Genomic DNA, 19,244 nt, shown 5'->3' on the forward strand with positions numbered 1-19,244 from the left:
AATAAAAAAAACACTTCCGAAGCCGGCAACTGAGATGCGATCACTGTCCTGAACATAAACCATGTGTAGGAAGCAGAAAATAAAATCCGCCCTTTTCATGTGATCAAGCTGTCAACATGGCCACCTCCTAGATGTTAAAAGACTAAAAAAAATTATACGATCGAATGAAAGTACGCACAAAACGTGTTATGATCGCGGTGGACATGTGAAGTAAGTTAATTAACACATTTTATGATATCTGGGTAGTGTTATCCATTGGCTTTTGCAAATTCATGGGGATGTTGCTTGCATGTCAGATATCTTGTACCTTGCACCCAGTTCCGTTATGTTGTAATTTCATACAGTCGATTGGCTACCAACCAGTCTTGTTAAACCACAAAAGGCCTCAGTTAAAGCGGACACACTCGAATGCATTTACCGTGGAGCTCTTAAATATCCATGCGTTTCTCGTGTTTTCAATTCTGAGTTTTTTTTTATTTTGTAGCTTTTAACTATGGATAGGAAATTACGGATCTGCAGCCGAAAAACACTCTGAAATACAATAGCCGTTTAACATGTCAATACTAGTCTACCTCAGTGGAGTGGTTTTATGAAAGAGCACAGCGTTAAGGTAAGCTGACTGTCAAATTGTTTCATGTTTCACAAGCTTTGTTAGGAACAGAGTGGTGTTTGAAACAAGAGCATTAATGTTATAAAGAGACGAGGCCATCCTGCTGATGTAAGTCGCTTGGGTGATACCGATACGGTACTAAGCTAAGTGATCCGAGGATTTCGTCGGGCTGCGTCTTGAGAGACGACATAACACGACCATAAAAGAACGTTTTTATTCTCTTCTGACCGGATACTGCGCGGATGTGTGATGACGAAGCGTTTTATTAAATGTTTTATTACGTGGGGAGTAAAAGCACGTTTCCATGATTTGCTTACTTTTATTACGACAGAACTGTAGTATTTTGCCCTGACCGTTGGCATTTCTAATTGGTGGTGACGTCTCTCGTGTTCGTGAGGGTACATCGGCTTGCAAATACGCTATAGAAAAAGTGACAGAATTATGGAGTTAAATAATTCCACCGACCGAGACTAACACTGTAATATATATCGATAGGTGACGTAAGAATGAAGAATGGAAAAATGTGAAGCATTACATCAAGGAAGTGGCCTGCCCTGGATGCAAGAAAATACCGATAAATAGCAGTTTTGAGAAGCACCCCTGAAGCTGCAGGATCTGCAACCATGCTGACGAATCCTGTGTTCGTGGAGTCAGTTATTGTCTTCACTATTGTTTTGTGTGTCCATTTTGTGGTTTGGAATCAGCTGTCATGGTGTTCCATTGCCTTGGCCATTCAAGCCTTCTATGTCCAGTACAAATGGGACCGCCTCCTGAAATCTGGTGGGGCTGTGTTTCAGTTCAGACCCTCTGCAAACAGTGGGATCCTGCCAGCTTGCATGATCATGCCTCTACTTGGCCTGGCCCTGAAAGAGCGCTGCGAAGCTTCCGGAAATGTGTACTTTGAGCGCTTTTCAATGGTGGTCACCGCGACAGGGATGATGCTGGCTCTGTTTCTCTCCCTGATTGCCCTCGGCATCACCAGGCCTGTGCCGACCAACACCTGTGTCATTTCTGGCATTGCTGGTAGCGCAGTGATCTACACAATCAAGCAAACCCTAACGGTCTCTGAAGTCATTGAAGTGCTGGAGGTGCTTCTGATCTTCGTCTACCTCAGCCTGATCATTCTGTACCTCCTGCCTCGCTGCTTCACTCCTGGTGAGGGCCTCATCATCATCGGTGGTATTAGCTTCATCATCAACCAGCTCATTAAGCGCTCCCTGAATGCCCCTGAATCCAAAGGGGATCCCATCAACTACTTCCTGCTAGTGATCGTGGTTGGATGTCTCTTGCTAGGGATCTTCTTCACCCTGCTCTTCTGCTTCATGGAGTCGGAGACCTGGGTGTCCTCCCTGTTTTTCCACATGATGACGGCAGTTCTTGGCTTGGGGATTATCATGCCATGGCTTGCCCTCCTGATCCGAAGGCACCCCTTAATGTGGCTGATCGACTTCCTCCTCCTGAGTCAGAACAGACTCTGCCTGCTGGCCTACTGGGTCCTGCTGGCAGTGCTGGCATCTCTGGTGGTGTTCCACCAGAACTACAAGAGGTCTTCGGGGTCCAAGAAGCACCAGGCCTCTACAGTCGTGAGGAAGTACTTCCATTTCATTGTGGTGGCCACGTACGTGCCCGGGCTGATTTACGACCGTCAGCTTCTGCACGTCGCCTCCGTCACCTGCTTGGCCGCCTTCCTTCTCCTGGAGTACGTCCGCTACTTTCGGATCAGACCCGTCGGGCACCTCCTCCGGCAGCTGCTGTCTCTGTTCCTGGATGAGCGAGACTCCGGGCCCCTCATCCTCACCCACATCTACCTTCTTCTCGGGATGTCCCTTCCCATATGGCTGTACCCTGGACCCTGCATGCCTAAAGGAAGCCTCCCAGGAGTGGGGGGACTGGTGCCCTATGCCGGTGTGCTAGCCGTCGGAGTCGGGGACACCATGGCATCTGTGTTCGGCAGCACCATGGGAGAGGTCCGGTGGCCCGGGACCAAGAAGACCATGGAAGGGACAGCCACTTCGATCTTCGCCCAGATTATTGCTATTGCTCTTTTCCTCATTTTTGATGAGGCCATTAACTTGAACACCAGCTATGCTTGGATAGTAGGATCAGTCACACTGGTTTCTTTACTAGAGGCCTACACAGCCCAGATAGACAACCTCCTACTACCCCTTTACCTTTTTATACTGCTCATGCTATGAAGGTAAGAGAACATTAAAAGCCCTTTCATTTTTTCAATGCTTGTACTGTATCTCCTTACAGTACTGAACAGAAAGTCATATTGAAAATATTCCAACAGTTCAGGGGTTTGAGGAGTTTGAATCAAGTTTCATTTCTACATTTTCTGCTATTTTATTGAAGGGGAAGCAGCTTAATTTTTTGGAATGAGAAGAATACTGCACTCTAAGGCTAGCTGTACTTGAAAGCACTTCGGTTAATCAACACTGGCCACTTCAACGCCACAGCAAGAGTAAGATATTTAAGGCAGATTAATCACAATTCAGTATAGTTATGGGTGGTCATAGCAACATAAAAGTGTAAAAAAAATCCTATTTAGTGTGTCTGTGGCAGTGTTAGTTTTTCTATTGTTTGGGTAGAATTTAGGAACTGTATTTTGTCAAAATAGCACTGATAGTGCTTTAGCAGTTTTGTTCCTGAGTGAGTATTAAAAGAGGAGGCTCAATACACTTACTGTAATATATCCCTTTGTAGTTCCAGTTAGCGCACGAGTCCCAAAAGTATTTCATGATATTTTTCATAATATTTTTTTCAGATGGTGCACAGCATTTACATCTGACAACAATTACATCACCTAGTGATTATGGAAGTAAATTGTGAATGGTGATGATGCCTTTTGCTTAATCAAATGTACATTTTTCTCACCCTAAAGCTTAAGCTTTATAGAGGAATTTTTTACTTGAATTTCTCCATTCCATGTTTCCTCAACTTTAAACATGATTGCAGCAGATATTTGTCAAACCACTAATTTTTTTTCAGAATGTAAGTTTGTCTTTCTCTTTTCTGTGGAAGTACTAGAAATATTAAGACTTGGATGTGAAAAAGCATTGTGAATACTATATCATTACGGGCACCGAATCTAGCTAGAGAAAATTTTAATAATTTAAAGTATAGATATGTGATCTATTTAGTTTTTGTTAGATATTTTATATGACTGAACAAGTAGTAAAAATAAACAATTTCAGTGGTGGAACCTTCTTCAGGTTTTTATATAAAGGTTTTCAGGTTCTTCTGCATAACTTAATATAAGCTACAGATTAAAAACCTTGAAAATAGACCTCAGTTCTGTAACAACAATGTATTTCCTCTTATAGCTGTCAAGGAATTCCCTTAACTACAGTTAAGTTTGGCCACCAATCATATGAGTAAACACGACTGCCTTAAATATGTCTTCTCTAAGACCAGCATGTAGTAAAGTTTTTCTTCTACTTTGGCTTGTAAGTGAGTTGCCATGCTCTGCATACCCACTAGATGGCAATATGCTACATCACTAGACCAGTCTTCTCAAAGTACTGTACAATATATCTTATAAACAACATTTAAAAAATCACTTGTGCATTATGTAACACTGTCATACAGAGGGAGGACACATAGTTTAGTTTCTAATTAGGAAAATTCTAGCTAGCTAAGATTCTACAACCTTCTTTCTGTTATATTCAGTGAAGATTTATCTACATATCCTTAATGTTAATTGCTGATTGCAACACACTAGTAATGTCTACAAAAATAAGTAGTATCCCAGGCTGCCCTTATTTTACTTTTCAATTATCCATTTTTTATTAAAAAAAAACACCAGATTTGAAACTGCGCTTAGAGTCCTGTTCCTTTCTTCAAGACAATAGACTGAATTGTATTCAGATGCTGCATTTCTTGTACTGTATGTCAGAAGGAGCAGAGTTAAAAATTCTCAGTTTCAGGGACAAAAAAAAACTATCCTGTAGTTATTTAATTATTTCGCAGCAAGGTTTTGAAAATGGCAGATCCTCCTGCAAGATTTTAAAACTCAGCTACTGAAAGGGTTGTGACCGTCGAGGACAAACGCAACTCCTGTACTCAGCTGTAAGTTTCAATCATTAGAGCAGCTCAGTGCTGTTGCCCTAAATGTAACAGATTGTGTGTTATGCAACAGCAGGAGAGGAGAGGTATTACTGAAACACACATGCTTCATAAAAGGGGCTATAAAAATAGTTTTGGCTGGACTCCCTGTTAAATCGCAGTGTGGTACAGCAATGCATCAGAACACTCCAGCAGCTCAGTAAGCTCTTTGTTTCATTTTGTGTTTTCATTCGTCTGGGGAAACCTTGTTCATTTTCTAATTAAGATGATTGCAATGCCACAAAGGTGCATGTCATAGCCTGGTGGTACTGTGAGGATACATTGTTTTTGGAGAGGCCAACACATTTCTGCCAGTGGCTTTCTATATTGTTTTAATTTGGGTCAACTTTTGATGTGGAATGCATTTCATAAAGGCAACCAAGAAAAGTGTTTTAGATATGTTTATAGTTGTTATGAGCAAGGCTTGTAAAATAACATGTTGCTGTTAGTAGTCAATGTAAGTATGCAATGATTGGTGTTGAAAATGTGCCCTGGTATGAACATGGGCTGTGGCCCAGAGAAAGAGACAGTGGTGTTTCAGTGAAGATGGTGTAATAAAAGTACAGGAACAGTAGAAAGGGAGACAGCTGGACAATGGTTCAGAACTATTCAAGAGGAGAAACTGGACATCTGTGACGATGGGCAATATATTTCTAATGGCCTTAAATTCTATAATCTCTAGGTATGACTTGGAATGCATGCAGAGGATATAGCTTAGACAGAAGCTTGCAATTTTCTAACCCCATGTGGAAAAGGAGTCTTTAGAGAGCCATGTAGTATTATGTTAAACCTGTGGCATGGCACAACATTTGATTTTATAGTGTCATAGAATAGTGAAAACCACACCCTTCTTGTCATGTAAAATTATTTCAAATGCAGCTGCCTTATTATATATGCTAATCAGCTAATTTTTTCATCATGTCATTAGCTACTCCAAATGCAGCATGCAGATTGTATGGTATATACTGAGCAAGCTTTGCCATTTTTAACTGCCTGGAATGCTTAACAGGGAGAGTTTCTGTAGAAGCAAGACATGTTGCTCAGACATGGGATCAAGCAGTAATTCTTAGATTCTTTAAAATGCATGAGTAATAGCGCTGCACATACACAACATACAGAGTTACCATAGGAAGAACATCCTATCTGAGGCAAGTGTGTGCTTCTCTCCTTCTTCTGTCCTGTATTTAGTTCTCTCTTCTTTTCGTACTGAACAGGGCTACAGTCATAAGATGGTGACTGATTTCATTATTCTTACCCATATTCGTATTATATTTCTTGAGGTTATTTGAAATGGAATCAAGATGTGTTATCTAGATATGCTTTCAAAAGTTAGAATAGTTTACTCCATAGAAAATGCATTTTTCTGCTGATTAAAGTTCCCTACCAGATAAACCCAAACTTTCTTGTCAAGACCGACATGAAATCACAGTCTCTGAAGTGTGTTTAAATGTGCATGCAAGATGTGCAGTGCAAATGTGATTAATTTGGTGTTCTTGTTTTTTTGTGTGTGGTTTTTGTTTTCCTTGCTTGCTTTTTTAATCTATGAAGAAATGTTTAGCAACAGCTTTGAAATCGTCTCTGTTTTGCTTTGAAAGACCAGTGCTGAGAATTGTATGGCTGTTTGGCTCTCATGTTGAAATGTCAGTCTGGATTTAGTGGCGGAAATCAAGTTGCAAATTTTGGTGACCATGAGATCGGGCAACAAAATAGACAGTGCTGACTTGTCTTTGGTAGCATGGCACTGAGTTTGGGAGAGCAGGATTAAGCTAATGTTCATATGCCTACCTAAATAATATGCAGAAAAAGCAAGTGGCAGCCCCATAATCAGGCTGCATGTTCATTTCTAATTTAGTGAAGGTAGAAATACGGCTTCATTAACTAAACAAACAAGCTGTTAAGGGTTGCAAATCACACTTTGGAAATAACATTTGTTTACTGGTAGATATTTTTGCATTGTGCAGCTTTACCACTCTATTCACGAGCAACAATTCCACAAGAGTAGAATGTTTGCTGCTAATCTCTCTTTCCTGGTTTGGATCTTCTCCTGTTTGTTTGATGCACTAAGTGTGGCACAGACCTACATACGTACATGACTTTCGAAGAGAGTCACTGAATTAAAAATGCTCACTCTCGTGAAGGTCCTTTGTTTCCTCCTCCTGCTTGATATGGACCGACTTTGAACTTGCGTTACAGGCCCTAGGAAGAGTAGTCAGGGGGAAACGAAGATCCGCTGAATTTCACAGAAAAAAGGGAACTCGTTCGACCTGAAAACAAAACTTCCCCAAGATGTTGCAACCTTGACAAGTAATTGCACTATGACATTTAAAGCCATATCTATCCACTAATAGGTTGCTGCCCTATTATTCAGGGTTGCTTATAATGTTGACTTACTGTATACTGTACATACACTTCTCATATCTCCCCTTAACCTACAACCTGGTTTCTAACATGAAATCCAACCTGCCATACCAAGAATAAGGAGGCTGCACAGACACTAAATTTAACCTGTAGCCTCCTAGTTGACCTGTATCATGCTTGCCTACCTTTGCACATGAAGGACCAGAACAATGTTATGACTATGTTTTAATCATGTATATAAAAGATGTTAACATCTCTTCTGAATGGAATAATGTGCATTTATATCATGTATGTTTTCTTCTTTCTCACAAGAAAGTGTACAGTTTACAGGGATCTGTGATAAATAAACCACAGGATTTGTACAATCAAAACAAATGTGTGTATTATTTGTTCTTCTTTAGCCTATAGAAATGTACAAAAAAAACTTATCAGGTTTTTCGTCGAATGAAATCTGAGAGAGAATAACTCTTCAAGAAACTTCAGACAAAAAGTTTAAACCTTGTAATTAATCTGCCAAATTGAGCTTTTGTTTTAATTTTGCTAGTGTGATTTTTTTGTTAAGCGTGAAAAGGAAAGTTCAAGCCTACAGAAGTAGTAGTCCAAATATTCAGAACACGCGGTCAGATGAAAAGAGAGACTACAGTGGCACAAGCGACATGAGACAGACTTCCACCACGTTCAGAAATATCGACATCCCCTGGAGAGCTGATGGAATCGGTGGAACTTGCGGATCAATCCCACATGCACTGCTCTCGTCACCATCTCAGGTCAGATAGAATCTGTGCCTTGTCCCATTCAGGGTGTTCTTACAGCTTACAGAGGCCCAGTACAGCAGGTGACCGGTGAGTGTGAGAGCACATGCTGTACCACAGGAAAAACCGGTGATGACACTTTGATTTAGTGCAGAAAGTGTATTCCTGCGACTGTACAAATAAAACGAAATGGTGATGAACCATGCCTACTGGGTAAAGAAGGGAGAGCTTTCCAGTTGTGATGTAATAAATAAGCACAGTTTTTTTTTCCCCCCGATGCTTCCTCTGGTAATGGGAGTGACCAAAAAGTATTAGTTCTTCTGGTGGATGAGAAAAGGCGATGAACTATAATCTCATAGCCGCTGACATGACATATCCATCTGTTCAAACAATTGCAGGCCACTGGCCAAAATCTGAAATTCACCAATATTTGTTTCTTTTTTATTAACACTTTGATGACTACTCAGTAAATGGTTTTGCACATTTCACGGTTACAGCCATAGGGAAACACTTGTTGGCAGGAATTACTAGAATTGTCAAGAAAGAAAGAAACTTTGTTTCATTACTGGCTCCTGTATTATATCTGTGAAGACATAACTGTTTGGTCTTTACTTCAATCCAACAGCCTGTTGATGTTACTGTACATAAACATCTTAATTTTAATCTTACTACCACTGAGTTTACTTAGAAAGCAAAGTCACGTTGAGGCACAGATCCACATACTATGTTTCTGAATTATGGTACTGTAGGTGCAGCTGAAATTGCTTACAGTATAAACTTCACTGAAAGACCCAAGTCATCAAGGGTCTCAAAAATTTCCAAGTTAGGATGAGCATGTCAGTCTTCAGGGAACACAGTTCTGTGTATACAGTGATGGGAAGGGTAGCTCTGGTGTAGGCTGTAACCTGGAAAAACAGCATGGAAAATGGTCTATTAAGACTGTAGAGTGGGAGAATACTGCTAATAAGTTACCTGCTCTTCTTAAGAGAAAGGAAAGGATGGAACAGATCTCCTCACTTAAACTTGAGAACTAAATTGTAAAATTGTATTTTCTATTTTCCATTTTAGACAGTGTACTTTCATACCTGCCTGCTACCAGGATGCCTTATAGTTTTCATGAATAGAACTTATTAATATGGTAAAATAATATAATATTTTTAGCTAAAAGGCAATGTAGTCCTCAGATACATAACATATTGTAGCAAAGCTTTCACTTAGCCATGATCTCAGATTTACAGCTGACATTTGTCTTGTTTAAGCAACACAGTCTACTAGTCCACTTGAGTTAGCAAATACTGACAAGGAAAACGAGACTGAAATGGAAACATTCTGCATTTTAACCCTGCGCTGCAAATCTCCAGCATTTACAGAACCCTCCTGTCCTCACCAGTTCTCGGGACTCCAGCTCGTGCCCTCAGACTCCATGATGTGAAAGGCGTAGACGTGGCGAGACTGGTCCGACGTGTTCTGTGCGCTGCGGTGCACCACCTCCCCATGGATAAGGACCAGCCCACCTTTACAAACAAACCCCTGCCGAAGCTCAGTCCACCACTAGGCCACCTCCAAACCCTAGACAGCCTTCGAACACGTCTTCGAAAATCAAGTCCATCAATCTTCCTTTTCTGAGTTTCTTTCCTTAATGATTATTATTAACATGACTGTACACACTACTGATTTTTCTTCAATGTGAAAGTATCACCCCTCTATTTACATGTACATGCAAGCTTCACTATCGATGAGCCACTAAAAATTAAAAACCTACACAAACTCTTCAGTCTGAAAAACCTGCTATCCTTTTTAACACACTGATGACATATTTTGAAATATCAAGGAACCCTAACTGTTGACTGCACAAAGCATAACTAGTATGTTTGGAAGAGGTAGTTCCACAGAGCTGTCTTTCACAGTCTAGTACCCGAACCACAGTCTGTGTTTACCTTTCTTCACTGGAGCTGGGACAAACTGGTCCTCATCGTAGGTTCTCTCTCTGCCAATGAAATCTGTTAAAGGGAAGGTACCCTTCGGAGTGCGGACCATTCGTCTTGTGATCCCGTCTGGGGGTGCAAAGTTTAAAACAATCTATATAAACTAAAACGATAGCACCGCCATTGCTTCCTCCTGTCAATATACAAACGAGCATTCCAATGCTACTGGCAATTTGTTGGTAAATGGCAAATGAGGCACTGAAAATGCAAATAAAGCAACAAAAATAAAGTTACAGCAAACTTAAATAAAGCCCATACAAACTACAGTCATCTAATTTGGCCATGGGTATGAACTGCAAAGTAGCTGTTCTCTCTAAAAGCTCCATAGATTCCTACTATAGCTTGCCTTCTTACTCAAGCAGCACTGAAGCAATTTATTTTTCAAGCACATGTTTTCAAACAGAGTGGTAAGTATTCAGACTAAACACAAGGGCCTAGAAGACATGGACAAGAAACAACAGCATGTGGAGGTCACATGTTGAAATCTGGGGTTTTAACCAGAAATGGAATGACAAAAACACAGAACTGAAACTAAATTATTCAGGGAACAAATGCAAATAAAATTAACAAATTTACTTTTTGGAACTGGATATTCAATATTTCATTAATCTGTAAATATGGTTATTTTCTTCTTCATTTTCAGTAACAATACAGCAGAGGGGAGGGAAAGCAGAGGGGAAATTCTGGTATTAATCCATATTTTCATTAGCTTGACCCACAATAGAAGGAGACAAGACGTTAGGAAGTTTTGGAACCGAATTTGAAAAATGCTGCCATTTGAAACCAAACTAAATTGAAAACAAAATCTGGTTTAAATCTTTGGCTTGAATACCCATTTCCAGTGTCTTTTAATGCACGCCTGGACTTGACATGGGACAGTATAAGGTTGTGGAGGGTGTCCGTGTGCCTTACTTCTGTGAGAACCAGGAATGAACCACAGACAGCCATTCTCCAGCGTAGCGTCTTCAAGAGGGATCCAGAGGCCTATCACTCTGCCTAGGGGCTCTGTGTGCAGGAAGGTGGCATCCTGGTGTGGCGTCACTGTGGGCACCCACATGGAAAACACCAACAGTGGGCTTGGTGCTCTTGTTTGATCCTCCCCATTAAATCATAGCAGACCAAAGTACTTTTTCAAAGTCCTGCACTACTCCAGTGCTTTCCTGTTTGGTGAACGAGCTGTATAATTCAAGACCTCTGGAGCACTGTATTATAAAATAATCACATACTGTACAGTACCATTCCATTTCCTCATTAGTACGGAAGTCCTGTTTGCTTTGCCACTTTCTGGAAATCCTAGTATACAGGTTCTTGCCTCTGACAAGGTTGGGTACTGGTTGGGTACTCTGACAACTTTATAATGTTTATAGAGCAGGTGCAAGCATCCCGAGTCTCTCAGAAACACAGCACTCCTTCATGTAGGCAATATCAATGCACCTTCTCTCCTGCCTTGCCACTTCTGTATTTCAAACCACTGCGCTAGAGAATGTGGAGAAGCAAACCAGCTGAACAAAATATCAGTACTAATAAGCAAATCTAGTGATTAGTGTTACTACTTAAAGATTTATGTAAAGAAGCCCAGTAACCCTTCAAAACAAACTCAGATTATCAAGATATCTTTTGACATGTTGTTGAAACTCCTCTTAGACCTTTTGTCAGGATTCTGAATTTTAAAGACTTAAAAGGTAAAAAGTTGTATTTACAAATGTACTTGAATCCGTTCAGCAAAGTATTTCCAGCTCCCCACCGATAAACTACCCCACTTCACCTCTGTCAATTATCATAGAGGAGCAAGGCAGTAGTTGAAGGATCAATCCTGTTTGCTTAATATGATAATCTCATTAAAACCCACAACTACAAACAAGTCTTCCACCTCAGCTCTAATAATAAGTACCTAATTAAACTACTATTTTGCTTAATTAGGCATTACATCCGTTCCCCCAGGTCTTAATAACGTCTGAAAAACAGACTTCAAGGAGGTTTATACCTCCTATAATATTTCTGTAACCTGTAACTCTTACACCTACCAGAAGCTGCATCCTAAACAATTAATTCAGTACTGCATTTCAGGGTATCTACACAGAATCACTTCTTACCTTCGCCACCAATCCCAGGTTGCTGAAAAGCAAAAGCAAAATGTATGTGAAAAAAGAATAAGGAGTTGGTTTTCTCTGTTAATGCTGACTTACCTACTGTATTAAACCTATTAATGGTGCGGAATAATTGTAAGTTTCATTTTTATTGTTTCTAGGGAAGCAGCAGAAATAATCTTGAAGACTGTGGTTTCAGATCTTTTTTCATGGTATTTCATGGCAAAGACAACTGGATACTCTATAAGTGACTCATTTTAATTTTAATTATGATTCCTACGGTCTTGAAAGAAAAGACTGAATGATCATGGTGCTTGCTGAAGGTAGCTGGCAGACTGGTTGATGATTTCCAGAGTGCACCATGACCATACCATGTTTTCTTTCTCTAAAGGGACATTTTTCTGCCTTGGAACAAGCAATAGGTTTATTCCATGCTGAAAAAAAAGAAGAAAGAAAACACAATGTTTTGGCCGTGGAGCCTTCTTCAGCTGTGAAGAACCAGGCATTTTTCTGCCTTGGTGTTTTGAATTTTCTTGTCTCTGCTAGATACCAAGTTGTGAAAGGGCATTAATTCCATCCTATGTCAAAACAGGTGATAGCACCTGTCAGGAAAATCATTAAAACACATATATTTAATGACTATATTATATTAAATATATACATGAATACCTGTGTACTGTACCTTAAAAATATACATGCTTTGCAGGACTACTGGACATTTCAAGTCAAGCTTCTTAGCCAAATTCTGGAAACAACAGAGAAATGAGACTGATTAGCCTCACCATTAAAGAGTCTGGTGTAGTTAACATGCTGTGGGGACTAACACTCAAGAGAGCTACAGTAATGTGTCTTACAGTAGCTGCAAACTACAGTATATACATTTTACAAACCTAGCGTTTCTTAAAACTAAAACTCAATCTTGACCATGTTGTCTTTACAACATTGTTGTACATGCATAAAAGGAGTAAACAATCTGAAATATAATGTGTTGCTCTCTTTTCTCTATCTTACCTGAACCATTGGAGAATATGTGACATTCTTATAAAGTGGCTCATAAGCATGTAGTGCTGTAAAAATAAAAAATAAAGAAATTTAGACTGAGACAGCTTGAAAGGTTGTATGGAGTTCATTATCACCAGCTCATCACACAAAAAGTCTACAAACATTAAAACCAGATTAAATTATGCACAAGCCAAACTTTTCTTAAATCAAGACTTTCAAACTCCAGTCTTAATACGTTTAATCACTAGAATAGAGTAGTTTAGAGACTAATAAACAAACATCAAGAAAGAATACACAAATGAATTTAAAAGTATGTGTATCAAAAGAAATGTGTTTTTATAGATTAGATTACAAAAATTGTAATCTAATAAGAATTCATACATCTTCCCATTTTCAGGGTGCTGCTAATTGTTGCAGTAACCCATAGTCTGTACCAAAAGCCTTGGGAATAAGGCGGGACTACAGCTCATTACAGGAGACAAACACAATTTAGAGACACCATTGAACCTAGTCAGCATGTCTTTAAAAGATGGGAGGAAAGCACCTAGAAAAAACCCACACAACCAGAGAGAACATGCAAACATGAATAGAGAACTCTATTGTTCGGAATCAAATCCAGAACTATGAAGAAGCACAGTGATTTGTCATGCCACCATGCTGACCAATATTGAAGAAATTTAATTTTAAAATCACAAGGGCTTTCTATAAATTCGGAGTTTGCTATATTTGCTCTGTCACACGAAAAGCAATGTTCAGGCTTTTTTAGCGAAAGAAAGATTCAGAGCACACAATTCACAGGTCTGTAGTCTTTGTTTTTTTTAACCTAAACGCCAGATTGTCTTTCAATATTTCAGATGTGAGACATTAAGAAAACAAATGAGAGAATGTCTGACCACATTTACTAGAACAAGAGTATCTGGTAACAGATCACTCATTTCAAACTGCCTGCAATGGTGAGTCCTGAGCAATTCTATCTTTTGCAAGAGCTGGTTAGCAGTGCCAATGCCCCCAGAAAGGCAAAGAACTCCCAATTGATCCACTGTACAAAAGTCACACACTTCCAATAGAGTAAGTTAAAGAATAACAGCAGAGAGAGACAATTTCTTCTGCACGTCCCACTGATTCGCACATTAAAATCTTACCATGTCCAATTTTATTCAGGGAATGCTGCTTTGGCACAGTGAAGTCTCCTAGATAGGGAAAAATATACAGAACGTTAAAAAACTGCTTTCAATCGAATACAAAACATATAAGCATTCGTTTCACCCCGTGTAAATTAAATGGCAGAAAATGTTTTTTTTCTCCTTTTATAAAACCTTAAAATAAATGCACTAACCACCGCATTTTCCAAATAGTTAAGATATAATTTAACAAACACTTTTTTAACAAATACTATATTTTATGAGGGATATGATAGCATAGTGGGTAAGACTCTGGACTCAGAACTGCTGTGGGGGTTCGGGTTCAGGTCTCTTATGTAGAGGGGGAGTCCTGTGCTCTCCATTCATTTAATATTGGTTCCAATAATGTAAACTACAGCCTGGTCAGCTGCTGTGGCATACACTTTATCTTTTTAACTGTATCATAGCAACACTTTAATACCCAGCAATTCCATTTTTTTTTTCAATTTTGGTTATAAAGTCATACAAACCTTGCATTAAAAAAGCTAATTCCAAAGCTGGAAATCTACATTATGAGTATTTGGTCACTTTACATACATTTCTTATTTCATTATAAAGGGGATGTGGCTCAAGTGGTAAGCTATATGGTATTAAACATCTTTAAAATGTACCTTTTGAGTCAAAAACCCCCGTCTCAAAGAAGAAACGGATCTTGTCTCCACTTGTCAAGAAATACTCAGCATTCCCCTTAGGAAAAAGAAATCAAGTAGAACCAGTTCTCAGGAAACGCTTCAAGTCATAGGTCTTTTTCCACAATGAAGAACATTTAAAACTGTATACAAAACAGTTAATGCCTTGAATACTATTAATCAAGAGAGAAAAGGAGTTCAGAGCAGGAATCTTACCTGCATCTTTAAAACAGAAAGAAGGAAGCATGCAAAGTGAAACATATTGTATATTCATATAAGGTTCCACCTGGCAAAACCAGAATTCAGAAAATATTCATCAGTACACCCACAACAGAGGCTTGGAATGCAGCAACACGTTTCCCAGCAGCGAAGTAAGAGAAGCTGGAGTCCTTTCATTTTAGGATTGAAGTATATACATGCTGTATGATGCCTTGCCCCTAGAATGCACAATGTGGGTTAAGCGTTTTAATGAAATATATACAGAATTCTGAGGGCGGATATATAGCTATTTTGCATTCAGAATTTGCCAATAACCTTATTTAAAAAAAAACATAACATCAAAAACACAGTCATGCATAAAAGTAAGACTGCAAATCCCTGGGTTGTGCTGTGAGCCTCAAACCATTTTTTTGTACAACAGACTTCATAGCTGCACAGGATCCTGATCCATCTCTGGATGTTCATAGTACACTATCAGATGGGCAGAATGTTCTGAGGAGGTTACTTGAAAAAAGGTCAATCTATTGAATCTTCTCTAATGTTTAGATTACTCAGCAACTATCCTATCCTATTTTATCCTATGTCTGGCGCAGACGATACTGTATCTACTCCTATAGATAAAGAAGCAGTAAATGACAAACCTGACAGGTGGTCGTCATATCATACCTGCGATTTCAACTGCTCGTCGTGGTCAGTGGAGAACTGGATTCTGCAGTGCGGGGGCACATCCATGCTGTCCACAATCTCCGCCATCCTCTCTCGCAGCGCATCGCACTCCTCTGGGCTCAGAAACCCCTCTAAAACCAGGTAGCCATCCTCTCGGAACTGTCACAAAACACATGACACTCCTGTATGCGCTGTGTGCGCTTTAGGGAAGTTCTGTTCTATCACACCGTACAAGAAAGCTAAGTACAATTAATATCGTATGTTCAATAGCTAACAATTTCATTGAATTCCATGTATAAAACAACTGTCATGGTTATTTTAACTCGAGTGGCAACTATTTCTGAAGATGCTCAGACGTAATCAACACTCGCGTAATCCAAAAAACGCGTAATTCCGCGAAGGTGGTTTCATTTTAAGAACATTGTGGAGTTCAAAAAGGAAAACTTAAAACATAAAAATTACAATGTGTATTTATACTTCAGTTCAGATACAGGAGAAAAAAAAATAATTCAAAAGGCAGAAATCAGACGTTGCCGAAGAAAACCCCAATTTTAAAATGTTTCATTTGCTTACCTTCTGAACCTGCTCGTCTGTAATAAAATTCATGTTTTTACCAGTTACCCTTAGAAGGTCAAATCCTATCCAGTTTTCGCCTCCACACAAGACTGTCTTTCCAACATGTGATTTTAAAGCCAGTTACATTGGATTGATAAATGGGTTGAAGGGATAATAGGATTACTGTTTAACTAATTCATGATGACTGACCCGACTACAACAGTTTGGGAATATTGCAAACGCCCCCTGGCGCCTGAGAATAATACAACAAACGTAAATCACCCAGAACGCTCAACTTTCTAAAAAAAAAGAGACCAAACCAAGTGATCAACTCCCTTTTAAAACAAGTAACCCTTAATGATTGACAAGTATTACCATAGTAACATGGCCTCATTTTTCCAGTTGCAGTTTTCATTGATCTCAGTCCTTTTACCAACAAGAAGGTACAAAGTCTTGGTTAACTTTTCTACTGTATGAAAATATACTGCTCTGCATTATGTTTCCAACCATGAACTTTGATATGAACAGAGCCTTACAGTGAGGGCCTATACCACAATTCAAAAGAAAATTGATTACTGGGCAACTTGCGCAACATACCTGACCTTGCACTGAAGGAAGAAAGCAGCAGGCAGACCAGTGTTTGCATGGCTTACTTTATTATCATTTTATATCAGAAACGTAAAAAAAAGGCGAAAACATTTATAAAATACTCAGAGCACTCGCTCACACTTATTGACAACAGTGAAAATTGGGTTCCAGTGTTTGTTTCAGGCTCTGACCTCAAACTGCAGAACAGAAAACTGAAATAGACACAACGATTACAGCAGATTGATACACAATGGTACTCCTGATTCACATACATAAAAAAATTTGTTCATTTTGAGATCTGATGTCCTCTCACTGCACAGTTTTTGGCAAAAAAGAAAATCTACATTGCCTAAAAAAACTAAATAACTGGGACCCAATTATGTAAGAAGAAGTGGCCTCGCTAGTTTGGTTTGTCTGATTTAGGGTCTTATATCGATCAATAAGTCCGGGACATATTGGTCAGCTTGGATGCCTCACCCTGAACACAGTTCTGTGGAGATGAAAATGAAATACTGATAAAACTGGCAGAAAATCAAAATGGGCTCAAAGCCCATAGAGCATGAATTCGATGACCACGAATTAAACAAAATATGAAAATCTGCCCAGTTAAGAGGACCTGACATTATATAATTAAAACGCAACGGCAAACATTAAACACAAAGTCTCACAGGTCATACAGAATTAAACATTCAAATAAAAACCTTGTAAATGAGGCAAGAAAAACTGAGCATGTCAGCAATTGTGCACTTCTATAATAAAGCTGATCGGATACAGCAGTGTTTCCCAATCCTGGTCCTGTAACCCACACTCCTACTGGTTTTCCATCTCACCTTGATTTGAGAATCGGAGCCTTACTTGATCTAAGAGCTTGCTTTGGTTGAATATTTGCATTTTTTGGTTTCTTGTCACATGTCTGGGATTATATTCCATTTACAAAATACAACAGTTAAAGCTCCTACATGTTTAAGAGCTGGGAATGAACAGAAATCAATCTTGTCATTAAGTCAATGAAGGGTTTGATTGTGTCACTGAGGGCTCAGCTGGAACGAAAACTAGCAGCTGTGTGGGTCAACAGGACCAGAACTACTGGCCTATGGCATAAAGCAAGGACAGCCAACAGTACTCCTGGAGAGATTCAGTCCAGTAAGTTTTATGGGTCACCTTTAAATCACCTATCTATAATGGCATGGATAAACATAGTTTATTTGGACCAGAATTTTTGTCCACTGCCAGCTACATTTCTTCTTAAACCGATCAGTAATTTATATTTAATCCAGGGCTTAATACATAATTATGGGTGATGTGTGAACTGTGCTGGGCTAGGATTGGCCACTCTGGTATATAACAGACACAGATCATTTAAAGAAATATATTATTTTCAAATGGAAATAAATGTATTTCGCTGATGTTAACAGGTTTGATGGGCTGTTTACACAAATTCTACGAATCAGCTTGTACACACAGACATTTATACATTTTACAGGAAATAAAAGTGTCACAGAGACAAATTCATTTTTTTTAAAAGAGCTATCTAGATGATGATGCTGCATGATGGATTGACTGGAACATATAAAACACAGATGCCAGATGAGAACTGAAAAGCTTGTGGAGCTGCTGTAACAAATTCTGTATGCAAGAATATTATGGCTATGCTTAGCAATACCACCCCATGTTTTTTTAATAAAAGTACATACTTCAGTAAAGTATTTGTGTACTTTTCAACTAAAAGGCAATTACCAGACAGCTCTGTCCTCTGCCTTTCCATATCCGGGCAAAAGCCCTGTCATGCATTCTCTGTGTCATATAAGCACTGTAGCTCTGGCCTGGAAAACGTATGATGTTAGTTATGTTAGGAAGTACTCATGCAACAAGCTCATTTCTTGTGAAAGCCAAAACGACCATTTACCAGACATCAGAAGCTTTATTCTTTGAAATTCGTATATCATAATCACTGTTCTTTCTCCCTTGTATGATGTGTGCTGCAGTAACACAGCATCCAGTGTGTGCTACACAACTGTACACACACACACCACTGAAGTCATAAAACAAGCACTTTTTCTGCTGTGCGAAAACGCTGTCCTCTTTTAAATGTGTTAAAACTACATGTTTACATTTTTAGGTCACATTTCAGTAGTTTGCATAATTTTAGCCTCTTCAAACCATTAGTATATCACTATCTTTTTGTTTTGCTCTATATGGAAAAAGGATTGCTTGATAGAAAGCATCAAACCACCATACAGTCATCTGTTTTGGTACAAAAGTTTGAACATGAGTTTAGAAAAGAGATTCTGCACATTTCCTAATAATCACTGTGTTAGCCCAGGAGATCTTAAAAGTGTAGTAGAATACTACACCTGGTATATGAAGTGTAGTTAAAACTTTTATATTTAAAACAAATAATAAAACAGGTGATACACAGCTACAGTAAATAAAAAATTAGCAAAAGTATTCAACTAAAATATCCTAATGAGGCGAACCCTTTAAGTGCATTCTTATGTAATTTCT

At 39.0% G+C, this 19,244-nt stretch overlaps 2 protein-coding genes across 4 annotated transcripts; one reads left to right on the top strand and one right to left on the bottom strand.

Moving 5' to 3' along the window:
• The first annotated feature begins 110 nt into the window (after positions 1-110).
• On the top strand, positions 111-7,450 carry dolk (dolichol kinase). 2 transcript variants are annotated; one of them, XM_088904609.1, is made up of 3 exons: positions 117-210; positions 485-610; positions 1,106-7,450. In XM_088904609.1, the coding sequence occupies exon 3, from the start codon at positions 1,234-1,236 to the stop codon at positions 2,803-2,805; it is 1,572 nt and encodes a 523-aa protein (XP_088760735.1). In that variant the 5' UTR covers positions 117-210; positions 485-610; positions 1,106-1,233; the 3' UTR covers positions 2,806-7,450. The 2 variants fall into 2 exon arrangements, with proteins under 2 accessions (XP_088760734.1, XP_088760735.1); XM_088904608.1 differs by lacking the exon at positions 485-610 and having other exon boundaries at positions 111-210.
• Positions 7,451-8,244: 794 nt separating this feature from the next.
• On the bottom strand, positions 8,245-16,282 carry phyhd1 (phytanoyl-CoA dioxygenase domain containing 1). Of its 2 annotated transcripts, XM_088940539.1 has the most exons (11): positions 16,170-16,282; positions 15,597-15,755; positions 14,694-14,769; positions 14,044-14,091; positions 12,911-12,966; positions 12,582-12,644; positions 11,906-11,927; positions 10,725-10,853; positions 9,765-9,881; positions 9,215-9,341; positions 8,245-8,732 (listed from the first exon to the last, which is right to left on the bottom strand). In XM_088940539.1, exons 1-11 carry the CDS (start codon positions 16,200-16,202, stop codon positions 8,672-8,674), a joined length of 891 nt encoding a protein of 296 aa, XP_088796665.1. In that variant the 5' UTR covers positions 16,203-16,282; the 3' UTR covers positions 8,245-8,671. The 2 variants fall into 2 exon arrangements, with proteins under 2 accessions (XP_088796665.1, XP_088796666.1); XM_088940540.1 differs by lacking the exon at positions 8,245-8,732 and having other exon boundaries at positions 9,264-9,357.
• Positions 16,283-19,244: the final 2,962 nt, after the last annotated feature.

The sequence above is a fragment of the Atractosteus spatula genome, chromosome 23 (genome assembly GCF_055471065.1).
Source record: "Atractosteus spatula isolate fAtrSpa1 chromosome 23, fAtrSpa1.hap1, whole genome shotgun sequence".
In the NCBI taxonomy this organism is placed as follows: Eukaryota; Metazoa; Chordata; class Actinopteri; order Semionotiformes; family Lepisosteidae; genus Atractosteus; species Atractosteus spatula.

Coding starts and splice junctions, on each gene's coding strand:
- dolk (XM_088904608.1), top strand. CDS start 1,234: ATGCTGACGAATCCTGTGTTCGTGGAGTCAGTTATTGTCTTCACTATT.
- phyhd1 (XM_088940539.1), bottom strand. CDS start 16,202: ATGAATTTTATTACAGACGAGCAGGTTCAGAAG. Junction 14,770..15,596: donor ACGAGCAGTTGAAATCGCAG/GTATGATATGAC, acceptor CTTTTTCCTAAG/GGGAATGCTGAGTATTTCTT. Junction 12,645..12,910: donor CATATTCTCCAATGGTTCAG/GTAAGATAGAGA, acceptor TGTTGTTTCCAG/AATTTGGCTAAGAAGCTTGA.